Source organism: Colletotrichum higginsianum, chromosome 6, assembly GCF_001672515.1.
Source record: "Colletotrichum higginsianum IMI 349063 chromosome 6, whole genome shotgun sequence".
In the NCBI taxonomy this organism is placed as follows: Eukaryota; Fungi; Ascomycota; class Sordariomycetes; order Glomerellales; family Glomerellaceae; genus Colletotrichum; species Colletotrichum higginsianum.
In genome coordinates, this window is record NC_030959.1 from 2,141,009 (window position 1) to 2,153,353 (window position 12,345).

At 56.4% G+C, this 12,345-nt stretch overlaps 5 protein-coding genes across 5 annotated transcripts; 2 read left to right on the forward strand and 3 right to left on the reverse strand.

The window, feature by feature from the left end:
- Nucleotides 1–23: 23 nt before the first annotated feature.
- CH63R_09048 (HD domain-containing protein) lies at nt 24–668 on the reverse strand (the record flags this gene model as incomplete). Its single annotated transcript, XM_018304022.1, has 1 exon — nt 24–668. One exon carries the CDS (start codon nt 666–668, stop codon nt 24–26), a length of 645 nt encoding a protein of 214 aa, XP_018156045.1.
- Nucleotides 669–3,713: 3,045 nt separating this feature from the next.
- Nucleotides 3,714–4,616, forward strand: CH63R_09049 (GTP-binding protein EsdC; the record flags this gene model as incomplete). Its single annotated transcript, XM_018304023.1, has 1 exon — nt 3,714–4,616. The coding sequence occupies one exon, from the start codon at nt 3,714–3,716 to the stop codon at nt 4,614–4,616; it is 903 nt and encodes a 300-aa protein (XP_018156046.1).
- A 1,192-nt stretch (nt 4,617–5,808) lies between these two features.
- Nucleotides 5,809–6,917, forward strand: CH63R_09050 (Amidohydrolase; the record flags this gene model as incomplete). The annotated part of the gene is made up of 2 exons (XM_018304024.1): nt 5,809–6,451; nt 6,520–6,917. The coding sequence occupies 2 exons, from the start codon at nt 5,809–5,811 to the stop codon at nt 6,915–6,917; spliced, it is 1,041 nt and encodes a 346-aa protein (XP_018156047.1).
- Nucleotides 6,918–9,130: 2,213 nt separating this feature from the next.
- Nucleotides 9,131–9,451, reverse strand: CH63R_09051 (uncharacterized protein; the record flags this gene model as incomplete). The annotated part of the gene is made up of 1 exon (XM_018304025.1): nt 9,131–9,451. One exon carries the CDS (start codon nt 9,449–9,451, stop codon nt 9,131–9,133), a length of 321 nt encoding a protein of 106 aa, XP_018156048.1.
- Nucleotides 9,452–10,568: 1,117 nt separating this feature from the next.
- Nucleotides 10,569–12,221, reverse strand: CH63R_09052 (Duf124 domain-containing protein; the record flags this gene model as incomplete). Its single annotated transcript, XM_018304026.1, has 5 exons — nt 10,569–10,616; nt 10,672–10,845; nt 10,899–12,058; nt 12,119–12,133; nt 12,200–12,221. 5 exons carry the CDS (start codon nt 12,219–12,221, stop codon nt 10,569–10,571), a joined length of 1,419 nt encoding a protein of 472 aa, XP_018156049.1.
- Nucleotides 12,222–12,345: the final 124 nt, after the last annotated feature.

The following is a 12,345-nucleotide window of genomic DNA, read 5'->3' on the forward strand; positions in this document are numbered from 1 at the left end:
TCCATAATCATCTAGCCATCTTCTCATGCACTTACAGGACCGGCCTCGTCCTGCCACCACTCCATGAACGTCTGGATTCTCCTCGTCCGTTCCCGCGCCAGCTCCCGCCCCGCATCCGTCTTCATCATTCCCTCAAGCTTGACCAACTTCTCCTCGAAGTGCAGAATGGAGTCGTCCAGGCTCCGCGAGCCCTTTGCGCCGCCAAAGGTGAAGCAGCGGCCTACGCCCACGGCACCGATGGCGTCCAGACGATCCGCATCCTGCACGACCGCCAGCTCCGGATGCGCAGCGATCAGCGTGCGGACCCGAGTCGGATCTTTGATCTCGCTGGAGTAGCTGACGCCGAGACAGATGGCTTGCACGCGGGCGGCGAGTTCGGCATCGACGCCGAGAGACTGGAGGACGGTGGAAACAAGAGTCGAGGCGTCTTCGCCGGGCTGCAAGTACTTGCGGTCGCCAACGTCATGCAGGAGAGCGGCGAGGGTGATGGTGTGCTTATCCAGGGCCGGCGTGGCAGGGGATTGAGCGTAGATGCGGTGGGCGAGTGAGACGACGCGTCTGATGTGGTTGAAGTCATGGGATGCGTCGTACTTTGACATGTACTCCTTGACGTACTCAGTGACCTTGGCGACAAGTTCGTCGTTGGTGGTTGTCGGGGCTTGTGCCATTGTTTGGATTTTTTGGGTGATGCTTTGGAGCCAAACTCGCTCTGCCACAGATTATTGTACTGCAGCGAACCGTTTCAACGAGAGATCGCAAATCAACTGAACAGCATACGGCAGGCAGTCTTTATCAACGATGGCAAGCCTTCCTGCTTCCGAAGGGATTGGTAATCCGGCCTCTGCTAGAGTACTTTTCCCAGAGCACCCCGGCAAGGAAGGAGGGTCAGTTTGGTGAGAGAAGGGCTGCTGCCTTGAGATGTTGACTCACACGGACCGTTTAAGGAAGGTAACTGGCGCCAACCGCGAAGCTAGAAAACACTTCACGGTCTCCCAATTCCCTCCCAAAACCTCGCGATTCGCAAACGCGCTATCACGTGATCGGTAAATTAGGTAACCAGTTGCAAATGTGGAGTTACAGAGGGAATTGGTCGAACTTGGTCACGGGCGATCCCGCTGTGTCCCGCCAGGTGTACTCCCGTCACCCATCAGACGCCTTACCGACATCACCACATCTTCGTACCCAGATCGGATGACCACACTTTGGAAGAATGCGTCCCGGGTTCATCTGTTGTGATGCCGCAACACAGGCAGCGTAGCACTCAAAAGTGCACAGCCAGTCAGCCGACAGGCCGATCTCACTATGCTGAGGTCAGACCGCTTCACATCTGCAGTCGTCTATGAGACATTCGCCGATAACGGGGCCACGATCGATATCCTGAATCGCTACCTGCTCGCAAGTCCTCGCCCCTTCCAAGTCTCGTGCTCGACAAGACGGAGGGATGATTGTGATGAACCGCCCTTCGCGGTCCAGAATCATTTGCACCTGCAGACTGGATCCTAGATCCCAGATGTGAGGAAGGGAACCTTACGGCGGAGGTTGTCATTCTCACCAGCGGGGCATGGTTCCGTCCGTGTGTGATGGGCTCACATACCCGCCGAGGCTAGAGACGCACACGGCCGGATGACGCACCTCGATACTGTACCGAGGGAGGACGGCAGAACCATGCCGTTCCTTACCATCTCATCCTCCGAGGTGTGGTGGTGTGGGCACCAAGACCACGCAGATAGGCGGATGTCGACCGAAGGCAGAGGACGGCAGTTTGCACTTGGCGATCCGCAACCACGCCCGGCCACGTCGACAGTGTAGAGACAGGCCACACAGCCAGGGGCAATGCAGGCAACGAAGCAGGCACTTTAGCAGGCACTTTAGAGTTGCACCCCCCGGCTTCTGTACCATTTCCGGCTCCGGTTCTCGGTAGTGTTTGATCTCCTTGTAGCCCAAGTTGTTGGTTTTTCCCCCTCGACTCTTGTCTCATTCCTGGCCATTTTAAATCAAGCTCCATCAACAGGAACTGACCCCGAGTCGCCCGCTTTGCCATATCTTGAGAACTCATGCCACGATTCAATGTCTAAGCAGGTACGGAAAGCAACTGACGAACCGGAGCAATCAGAGCCGTCCGCAAGGTCACCCAGGGAACCAGGCACATGGCTTCTGGCATCGTGTTTGCTTCCCTTTCTTCCGACTCGCGCGATCTTTGGTTCCTAGGACTTTGGCCAAGCGGCTGGTGAAAGATGGTCAACCACGGTATTCCCAATGGGAGAGAGACTTGCCAAATCTCTCAGAGCTTGCGCATCTACATGCAGACCACTTGCATGTTGACTCGGTGCATGATGCAACATGTCAGTTCACTTTCTTACTGATGCGGATGAACCGGCGAATACCGTGCAGGAACTGAATAGTGGCTTCTTCTGCTCATCTCGCACCCACGGGAATGGGCCAATCCGCGCCACTAGAGAGCCATCAGAAGAGCTGGGAAGCCTCGTGAGCTTGGTGATGCTCTCGCAAAGCTGCATCGAGCGTCCAAAGTCCTGATTGGCCTGACCTGCAGCACATCACTTGGTGATGGGTGACAAGCGACAGGGGCACAGGAAGACGATGTGCGTGAGCTATTGGCCAATGACGACAGGGATTTAGACGCCCAGTTGGAAGCCGGAAGAGGGCGGCCGGCTCTGGACCACTTGGAGCACACGGAGGACGGAAGGGACGTACCGATTGTATCGTGATTTACTCCCGAAGCGACCCACTCTTTTCCTTCACAACGTTCTATTTTCGCCGACGCTTGTCCAAGAAACCCCTCTCCTTCACCATGCTTAACCGCCCAGCTTGCAGACCTGGCCCATCCCGGCGGCCATCTCTCTTGTGGTAGTACCACTAAAGCATGGCAACAACCTGTTAGCGGGAAAGCAGAGATGGGGACGCCACAAAAAGGTGACGGTGATGGGCAAGACGAGGGGGAAGGGCCTTGACAGAGGAGAGTTCTCGTTCCCATTTGTCAAACACACCTCGGACACACACACACAGATCGACAAAGTGCCCAGCTCATTCATGGACGAGGGGAAACCCCCCTCCGGGTGGCTGATCCTCCCAACGTCGCCCGCGGAGCACATCACCAGTGTGATATTGGCTGGCTGCTTGCATCGGCCATACACAGGCATCGCCGTCCCCAGCCGTCCTCCCATTGGCCTCTGTCGAACGATGCTTTCTTTCGCATACTCCACTCCACTGACAACCCATCTCGTTGCCCCCAACCATGCGGTGGGCGGCACGAGTAGCACGGCATCTCGAGTGGCTTTCCACGAACCCACCAGACGGGAAGGGCAGGGGAGCGAAGGAAGAGAGGATAGTGGCCCGCAACCAGCGGCCTCGCGTTGGCCTCTAGGGACGGCCGCTCAAGCCATATAATGGAAGCCTCCCATCTTCCCTTTCCGTCTTCCTTTTCTCTTCCTCCTCTTCAGCAAGCTTTCAAACAACTAATTTCAGTTTTTCGTTTTCCTCCCCCCCCGTTTGTTCTTCTTTCTTTCCATAGAGCCGGTCTCTATCTTAATTCACACTCCAAACTAATACCCAGCCTTTTCAAAACACCATCACCAAAGTTGCCGGTCAACTTGTTACCCCCCAAATAAACGGAAATCTGGAATTTCTTGCTCAACACGCACATTATTGGCCAATCGTCACTTAATCGCAGCACCTGTTGTCAAAAAACCGCAATAATGTCGTCCACTCAACTCTCCTTCTCCCTCCGTGTTTCCTCTGGTGTCAAGACCGTGCATCTGCTCGGCTCCTGGGACAACTACGTCGGCCAGCTTCCCCTCTCCAAGGACAAGTCTTCGTCCAAGTCCGGCTCGTGGAAGGGCACCTTCAAGTTCGGCGGCTCCACTCTGTCCGCCGGCCAGCGCTACTGGTACTACTACATCATTGACGGCTACCACGTCGCCCACAACCCCAGCGTAGCCTCCACCGTTGAGCCCACCACTGGCCGCGAGCTGAACATCCTCGATCTGCCGTCCAGCGGAAAGTCGTCGAGCAAGTCGAGCTCAAAGTCCAGCAGCTCCAGCAGCTCTAAGTCGTCCTCCAAGTCCTCTTCCCACTCCTCGTCTCGCAGCTCCCGCCACTCCTCCAAGGACAAGGAGAGCAAGTCCAGCCGCCACCGCTCCTCGTCTCGCGACATCCCCAAGGGTCGCCCCCTGTCCGTGTCCCAGATTAAGGCCCCCAAGCCCATGTCGCCCCACGCTACCCAGCACATCCTCAACAGCGACTACTGCGACGACGAGACCATCGAGGAGCTCACCGCCCGCTTCGGCGCCGCCGGCTTTGACGAGGAGGACATCGTCACCGACTTCTCCAGCTCCCCCGTCTCATCCACCGGCTCCAGCCTGTCCTACCGCTCCGACAGCTCCAGCCCGAGCTCCTCCTTGTCCGGCTACAGCACCCCCGGCTCCGACGTCAGCACCTGCACCTGCGAGCGCTACGGCATCACCCGCAAGGGCGACCGCGTCAAGATCGACTGCGGCGGCGCCCGCTGCGGCTACGACGACAGCTCCGACTGCTCCGACTCCGAGGAGGAGGAGGAGTACGTCCCCTCCACTCGCCGCCACGGCATCGTCGTGCGATGAAGAGCCCAATCCTGCCCTGGGAAGGGACCACCGAGAGAAAAACACGAAGAAGAAGGTCCTACGTGGCCGTACATTCATTTCGTCGCGCGATGCTGCCCCGCCGCTGCCGTCCGCCTCTGTGACGGCAGCGAGCCGGCACTCGCCGACGGCTAATCATTGCATGCACCGAGGGAGCGGTGCGGCCGAGCCGGTCTCGGCACGCCCGCCCCCTCGTTCCCAATGGGTCGATGCTGCGACCCCGCGCCGCGGCCGCCTGTCCGGGCCGCGCGTGAACTCCCGTTTCGTTTGTCACGTCTCCACACTGACAACAACGGAGCATCCTCGCATCCCTCCGTTCAAGGGAGAATGCGGGACCGAGACTCCAGGGGATGGAAAAGGAGTGTGCGGCAGCAATAGCAGCAGATACACCCACCGTCTCTGCCGCCTCCGCCGCCGCCGTCGCTCCTGGGGATGGACCATTTTCGCGGCCCCGGGCTGGGCTTTGGAAGGCCCGGGCAAGCCGCCCCATGTAGACAGCGAAGCTGCCGCCACAGGCGGATTGGGTAGATGCCTCTTGAATCTATTCAACAATAAACACAACCAAAACCATTCCAAACCAAAACCATTCCAAAAGTGACATGTCGAGTGTTTCCCAACTGTGGCCTGAAACCTAGTTCTAAATGGCTGTTAGATGCCAGAGTCACTGAACGGGTGCCGAATGACGTGACTGAAGCCGGCCGGCCGGTGTAGGTGCAAGTTCCTACCGCCGTGGGCCATGGCCAGGATCCCCTTTCCACAAAGAGCCGTCGGTGTTCGGGGGAATGAACCCCTGAAGTCTGCGGGGCCAGTAACATCACAAAAAGGGTCGGTGGGGGCAACCACACAGTAAGGTGGTAGGTGAGGGCGAGTTGGTGGGGCGGCGGGGCGGTAGTCAGTGGTCACTGCTGTGACCCCGCGATGTCAGGAGCAGGTGCGGGGACTTCACCTCCTTCTCGGGTCAACTTTTCGAGCTTAGCTCAAACATATCCTGCACAGAGCTACCTACCTATCTACCTAGCTAGCTCCCGATCGATCCTCGGTCGGCTTTGATTCTAATTCTGTCTTCTCGACCGAATGTCCATTTCGCTCTTGATACAAGACCACAAGCTCGTTCGCTAGACCCTCCGTCCCGCCAAAAGACTGCTACGCTCGCAAGCCGTCCCAGAAGCCCATCATGGCCGCCGACTACCCCATTGTCGACTCGCACATCCACCTCTACCCGGAAACGGAGATCGAGACTCTCGCTTGGGCGAAGCCGGGCAACCCTATCGCGACGCAGCGCTCCGTCTCCGACTATGTCGCCGCCACCGGCTCGCCATCGAACCTCAAGGGCTTCATCTTCCTCGAAACGGACCGCAAGCACGACCTCGAGTTGGGCGCCCGCGACGCCTCTGGATGGGAGTTCCCGCTCATGGAGGTTGCCTGGCTTCGCCGCATCGCTGAGGGCAAACCCCGCGACGGCGAGGGTCACACGCCCGACCAGAGCAGCCTGTGTCTCGGCATCGTTCCCTGGGCCCCGCTGCCCTCGGGTCCCGCCGCCATGGAGAAGTACCTCGACCATGTCAAGGACGTCGCCGGCGAGAACGTTTGGCCCAAGATCAGGGGCTTTCGCTACCTGCTGCAGGACAAGCCCCACGGAACCGGCCTGACGGACGACTTCATCGCCAGCCTGAAGCTCCTGGGCAAGCGGGGCTTCGCCTTCGACCTCGGCGTCGACCAGCATCGCCGCGGTAACAAGCAGCTCGATGAGGCGTTGGAGATCATCTCCCGCGCTCACGAAGGAGTCCCTGAGGAGGAGAAGGTTACCTTCGTCGTCAGTCAGTCACCACCTCCGTCGTCCTTGTTTCACTGCGAACCACCTGCTAATAATCAACCACAATCCCAGACCACCTGTGCAAGCCCGACCTCGGCATCATAAACACAACAGACCCCTCTTTTGTCCACTGGCGCACCGCCATCTACGCCCTCTCAAAGTGCTCCAATACCTACATGAAGCTCTCGGGCGGCTTCTCCGAGATGCCCGATTCTCTCAAGGGCCAGGACCCCAACGCCATCTTCGAGGCCATCTTCCCCTGGCTCGGCGTCGTGCTCGCCACCTTTGGCACCCGCCGCACAATGTTCGGTAGCGATTGGCCTGTCTGCACCGTCGGCGTCGATGAGGCATGGCGCAAGTGGAAGCTCCTGGTCGAGCGCACGTGCTACATGGCCACCCTTGAGCCTGAGGACCAGGCCGCCTTGTTTGGTGGAACTGCCCTCAAGGCGTACGGCATTGAAGGCGTTTAGTTTGTATCGATATCGATTGAACCCTATATATATGATGGTGAAATCATGACTTTGGGAGGTGTACCTCTGGCATGAGGTTGACCAGCTTTTCGTGGAGAGAGAGAGAGAGAGAGAGAGAGAGAGAGAGAGAGAGAGAGAGAGAGAGAAAGTTCGCCACCGTTTTTACGACTTGAGGCCGGCGCCAGGATGACGTTGGCAAGGAAGGAGTAGCTTTTGCACACAGATACCAAAAACAACATGATTTATGCTGCTGTCCTTCATCTTGAGACTGTTTTTGCATCGGTCTATGGCGGGTTTACGTCATGGTGATTTCCCGCCTATAGCGCACTTTGCCAGCCTCGTTACTGAGCAGGGTATATTTAAATAAATAAGGGGGCTTTTTTGCTCGTTTGCTTTGCTTACTTGCTCGGAAGAGAAGAATGGTGACCCATCTGTTGATCTAAACATGTACAAACAAACAGCCCCGATCGGCTCAGAGACTTACTTGGACGCTAGCTGCTCCAAGTTTCGCGTCATAATCCTTTCCGCCATAGTCATTGAGTTTGGTCCCCAGCCATAATCCTACAGTTCCCAATAGCAGACAATCCTGCCTGTTTCAAGTACCCTTGCATTACACCTCGACCAACCTCCAGTAATCGATACCAAATATTCTCAGCCTAAAAATGTCTCTCATCATGGACAGTGGGAATCCAGACTCTAGTCGCTACAATGATTTATCCGGAAACCACGCGTCCTTAGGGTTGTGTTTCACAGGACTAAGAAGAGGTTTGAGCTACCAGGCCAGTTGATGGAAGCTGTGAATCAGGCCCATTAGATCGAAAGGCCCTCTTGGCCTGCCTTGCCTTGCATTCAAGGGCGTATCCGGGCTCGTTCGCTTTGCGCCATTCGATGTAAGCCTCATAGCTCTGTTGGCCAAATGCATCAGGCACCCGCGGCTTGCGAGCGGGTCTTGGGTTGATTCCAGTACCAAATACCGGAGTTTTGTTTCCGTTGAAGACATGTCCTTGGTTTGGCATCGACGGCTGCGCCTGGAAAAAAGAAGTTTCTGGATTCGGTCCAAGCCCAGAAACGGGCGGTTGAACATTGGGCATCTGTCGACCATAGTCGGGAGTTCGCATGTAGGTATCCAACTGGGCGTTGTTTCCAGACGGAGGTTGGATGTAGGTTGGCTGGTAGAAATGCGAAACAGACGGCGGCGGAGGAGGGATGCTAACCAAATTCCTTGTGACAGACGGTGTGAAGCCTGCGGCAGATGGATCTAGCGGAACAACAGGGATCTGAGGAGGAACGCCAAACTGGGGCATCATCGCGTTGTCCTGGAGTCCAAAAGTTGGGCCAATGGATGGTGGAGAAATATGCTGCAGAAAAGACGACTGGAAGGTCGGACTTGGCACCAAAGGTGACAAAGTGGGAGGCGACGCAATGCGATGTTGTTGCATTTCTGGAATGCCATACCGTTGGAGTGTGTTGGCGACGATTTCATCCAGATGATGCTGAGGAGCGTCGACGATCTTGGAGGCGTCACTGCTGCCCAATATCCTTTTGAGCATCGATAGAGGAATGTTGATAGACGTTTCTTCGGGCGCTTTTACCACAACTGGGTCTTGCTTGGGGCCTGACACCGAGAACTCCTTTGCCATAGGGTTGAGAGGTCGAGTCTTTGTTGAGCTTCCGACGTCGACACCAGAGTCACCAGAGTTACCGGAATCACCAGAGTCTTGCCTTGGACGATTCTCGCCAGGCTTTTTTTTGGCCATGGAAGTTGACTGGCGAACTTGCGAAGAGCGTTGAAGTTTCCGCAGAAGTTCTTGGAACCGGTCAGCTCGGCCAGATGTGGTCTCTTCGCTCGCCGGCTTCAGATCCCGATCAACTATGTTGATAATGGCTGGGTCGCATATGACTGCGACTTGGCTTTGCTTCGGCTGTTCTTGCAATTCCTTGGGATGATTCTTGCCGATCAAAATGTTATCCCTCTCATGCTTGCAAGGCATTGTGAGATCGATCTTGGACAATTTGCGAGGGGTGACTCTGACAGCATGTAATTGCTTGTCGAACTCGGACACTCGATCGTCACGCTCCTTGGATCTGAAGCGGTTTGAATTTCTAGTGCTGCGGATTTCGGCATTGCGGAACAGGCTGTCGTGCTCCTTGCACTTGGGATCATTGCATTCGTGGATGAACACATCCAGGACGAATGTTGTGGGGTCCTGCTTCTAGGAGGACATCTTGCTCCCATCGCTGGCAACAGGAACGGCACTGGCCACGGCACATTTGGCCTTGGCCGAGGGATTGCCGTCAAGCTTCTTCAGGATATGCTGATCCCCCGCAGACATCGGATCGGTTGCGCTGTGTAAAGAGTCAACACCGGCGACGGGCTTTCGACAGTGGGTAGCTGCATCTGTCACGTCAAACTCGGTGGCAGAGGTCGATGGCTTTCGCTTCCTTGGCATCTTGACCTGGTGAGTATGCTGGTCGTGAGAGAACTGCGGTCTGCGCCAGTTGGCGGTACTCAACGGTGAAGTGACTTTCCCCATTGCGACTGTGATTTGGTCAGCGAGGCTCCGTCGCAGTGTAGAAAAAGGAAGGGGACATACAGAATCTCGTGAAGACCAGGTAACGAACTTACGAGCTGGTAGGGCGATGACGAGCGTCGTTCAGACTCGTAGGTTGGGCAATTGACTACTTTCCCGATGCAGTTGAGACGCCAGGTGATTGTGCATGGAGTTTGGGTAGAAAGAGATACCGATCTCACGTGGCCGAGGGATGATTTAGTTGTCGTCAAGGCACACGCGGGGGTTTCGAGCAAGTGAAGTTGATGGGAGTCCAAGAAAGCGCACGACTGCCTAGGAAATTCCGCATATAACAGCCGAAGCAAAGTGGTGTATGTGCGGCGGTGAATGTGTGGTAGGTATTCTGGTCGGCTGGTATGTTCAGAGTTTACCGCGCAATGTTGTTGTCTCGCCGAACAGGTGATGTAGGACGACGAAATCGGGAAATCGGAGAACAACGATGGTCCACTCTCGAGAGACGGCTCGCGCGCCTGTAATGTGGTTGGACTTCCTCGCTGGTGTAAAAATCATGCGCTCTAGGCTGAAACCTGTAAGTCTGCAAAGAAGCGTCCAAAAAGGGCGGGACTGAGGTGATGCGATGGGTGATGTCGATGGAGGATGTGGAGAGTGGAGGGAAGTGGGAAGGACGGCGGACTTGGACGAGTAGTTTGTATTCCGGGCGACTTGCTCCGCAATTTAGGTAAATAGGTAGGCAGGTAGGCAGGGAAAGGAGGGCGATCTCGAGATGGTCTTTCCGGGCTTGTGAGCCTCACGTCTAGGGAAGGAAGCACTCACTGTCATCCACCTTCCGAACCATCAAACCTTTGTCTGATGGCACAGAGGTACAGACTCTAGAAATTATTTTGTGTTCGGTAATTCTTTCCTCGAGTTCAAAATGAGAGGGCATCAATCATTGCTGACCATCTTGCGGAGTCATTTAGCGGAGACATTTAGAGAATATCAATTCCAGCACACGCTCAATACCAACCACCCAAGAGAATCGCCCTCTGACTCTGTAATCTGTCCGGGTTTTCAATGCCACTTCTTCCTGAAGCAAGTCACAGCACACCTGTCGAGATACAAGTAAACAATCCAAGCACCCTTACACCGTCTGATTTGCCTGTCCGGAAAGATAGGCGCTGAAGTGTTTCTGTAGCCCAATACATCAGCACGATCAAATGGTCAATGGGCCATGGAAAACTTACCGCATTCCTTGTCTGCATGAAGACAGTTCCGGGGCCCGTGAACTTGCAAACCAGACCCTCGCCCGAGGAAAGGCCCGAGATGATACCTCCAGAGGCGACTCGCTCCATGATGTACTTGACGTTCCATGCCACCAAGTGGCCGTTGTCCACGACATATTTCTCACCGTCCATGAGCTAGATCAAAGTCAGCCTTCGGTGCGCCGTCGTCATCGCGGAGGCTCACTCACGTCTTTACGAATGATGGCGCCAAAGCTGGTGAGCCAAAGCAGGCCGGTGCCGCTAATTTTGTACACGTACAGGCCCTCGCCACTGAAAATGGCCTTACTAAGACCTTGGCGCTTGTAGTCTTTGATGACACCTTGAGTGGAAGCCAGGTACGCGTCCTGTCCGACCGACCACGTCTCCTGGCCCGTAAGACGCAGACTGGTGATGTCGCCGAGCATGGGCGGGGCCAGGAGAAGCTCGCCGGGCCCGACAAAGGTGGAACTGGCCATCTCGGCACCGGCCACAAGCTTCTTCATGCTAAACTTGAGCTGGCCCCTGAGCGTGATCGAGTGCGACATGGCCACCATGACACCTGGCTTCGCCTGCAACGGGCATCCCATGGCCAGTTGAACGGTGAGGATGGTGTTGCTGTCCCTGTGACTGATGCGGTAGCTCCCGCCGTTGAAGGTGCCGACGTCATCGACGGCGGCCGTGGCTCCTATGAAATGCGTCGTGGGGGGTGCGCCTCCGACGAGGTTGGACGGGTTGCTCGTATCGATTGGTGTTTCCTCGACATATTGCTTCTCCGGCAGGCTGGAGGATTCGGGCGGGCCGTCAAAGTTGGGAGGCGGAGGAGAGAACTGAGGCTGTGAATCCGGAGTTTCTGGTTGTCGCAAGGGAAGTTGCGCCTGTTGGTGCGTCTCCTGGTATTGCTGGTGCTGAGGTGACGGCTGCGGTGACGCCTGAGGAGGCGACTGGTACTGCTGTTGTTGATAATGTTGTTGTTGAGGCTGTCCTTGGGAAAGGCCTGGAGGCGGGGGGTATTGCTGAGCTGGCGCAGGCGACGTAGTAGCCTGAGGAGGCGGGGGATACGTCCTTCCCTGGCTTGGAGACGCCTGCTGGGGGGGAGGGTAGCTCGTGGTCTGTCCGGACGGAGACTGAGGAGGGAACGGGTAGTTCTGAGGCGTGCTTGACTGGGCGGGAGGAGGGGGAGGGTAATTCTGCGTCTGCGGAGCTTGAGGAGGGGGCGGGTAGTTCTGCGACTGGCCTGGCGAGGGCTGAGGTGGAGGGTAGCTCATACTATGGTTGTGCTGAGGTTGCGAGGGAGGAGCAGGGTAGGAGAACTTGGTCTGGTTCGCCGGCGGCGATTGCGGAGGCGGAGGATAATTCTGCTGAGATTGGCCTTAGAGTTTGGTCAGCAAACGTCGCATTAGATAACTTTGTAAAGTCCAGAAAAACGTACCTCCCGATGGGGGAGCTGTGGGATGTTGTCAGCGCGAGCTGTTCATGTTCCTCTGGCGAGGTAGGTAAACGGGCGACTCACGGGGATAGTACTGCGCAGACATGGCCACGGGGAACGTGGCGTGTTTTCGGGGACGTCGTCAAGATTGAAGGGACTACAGGGAGGTAACGAGTAGCCTCGAGGGCGAACGACGAAGAGGAGAAGTCGAGGAGAGCGGTAGACCGATC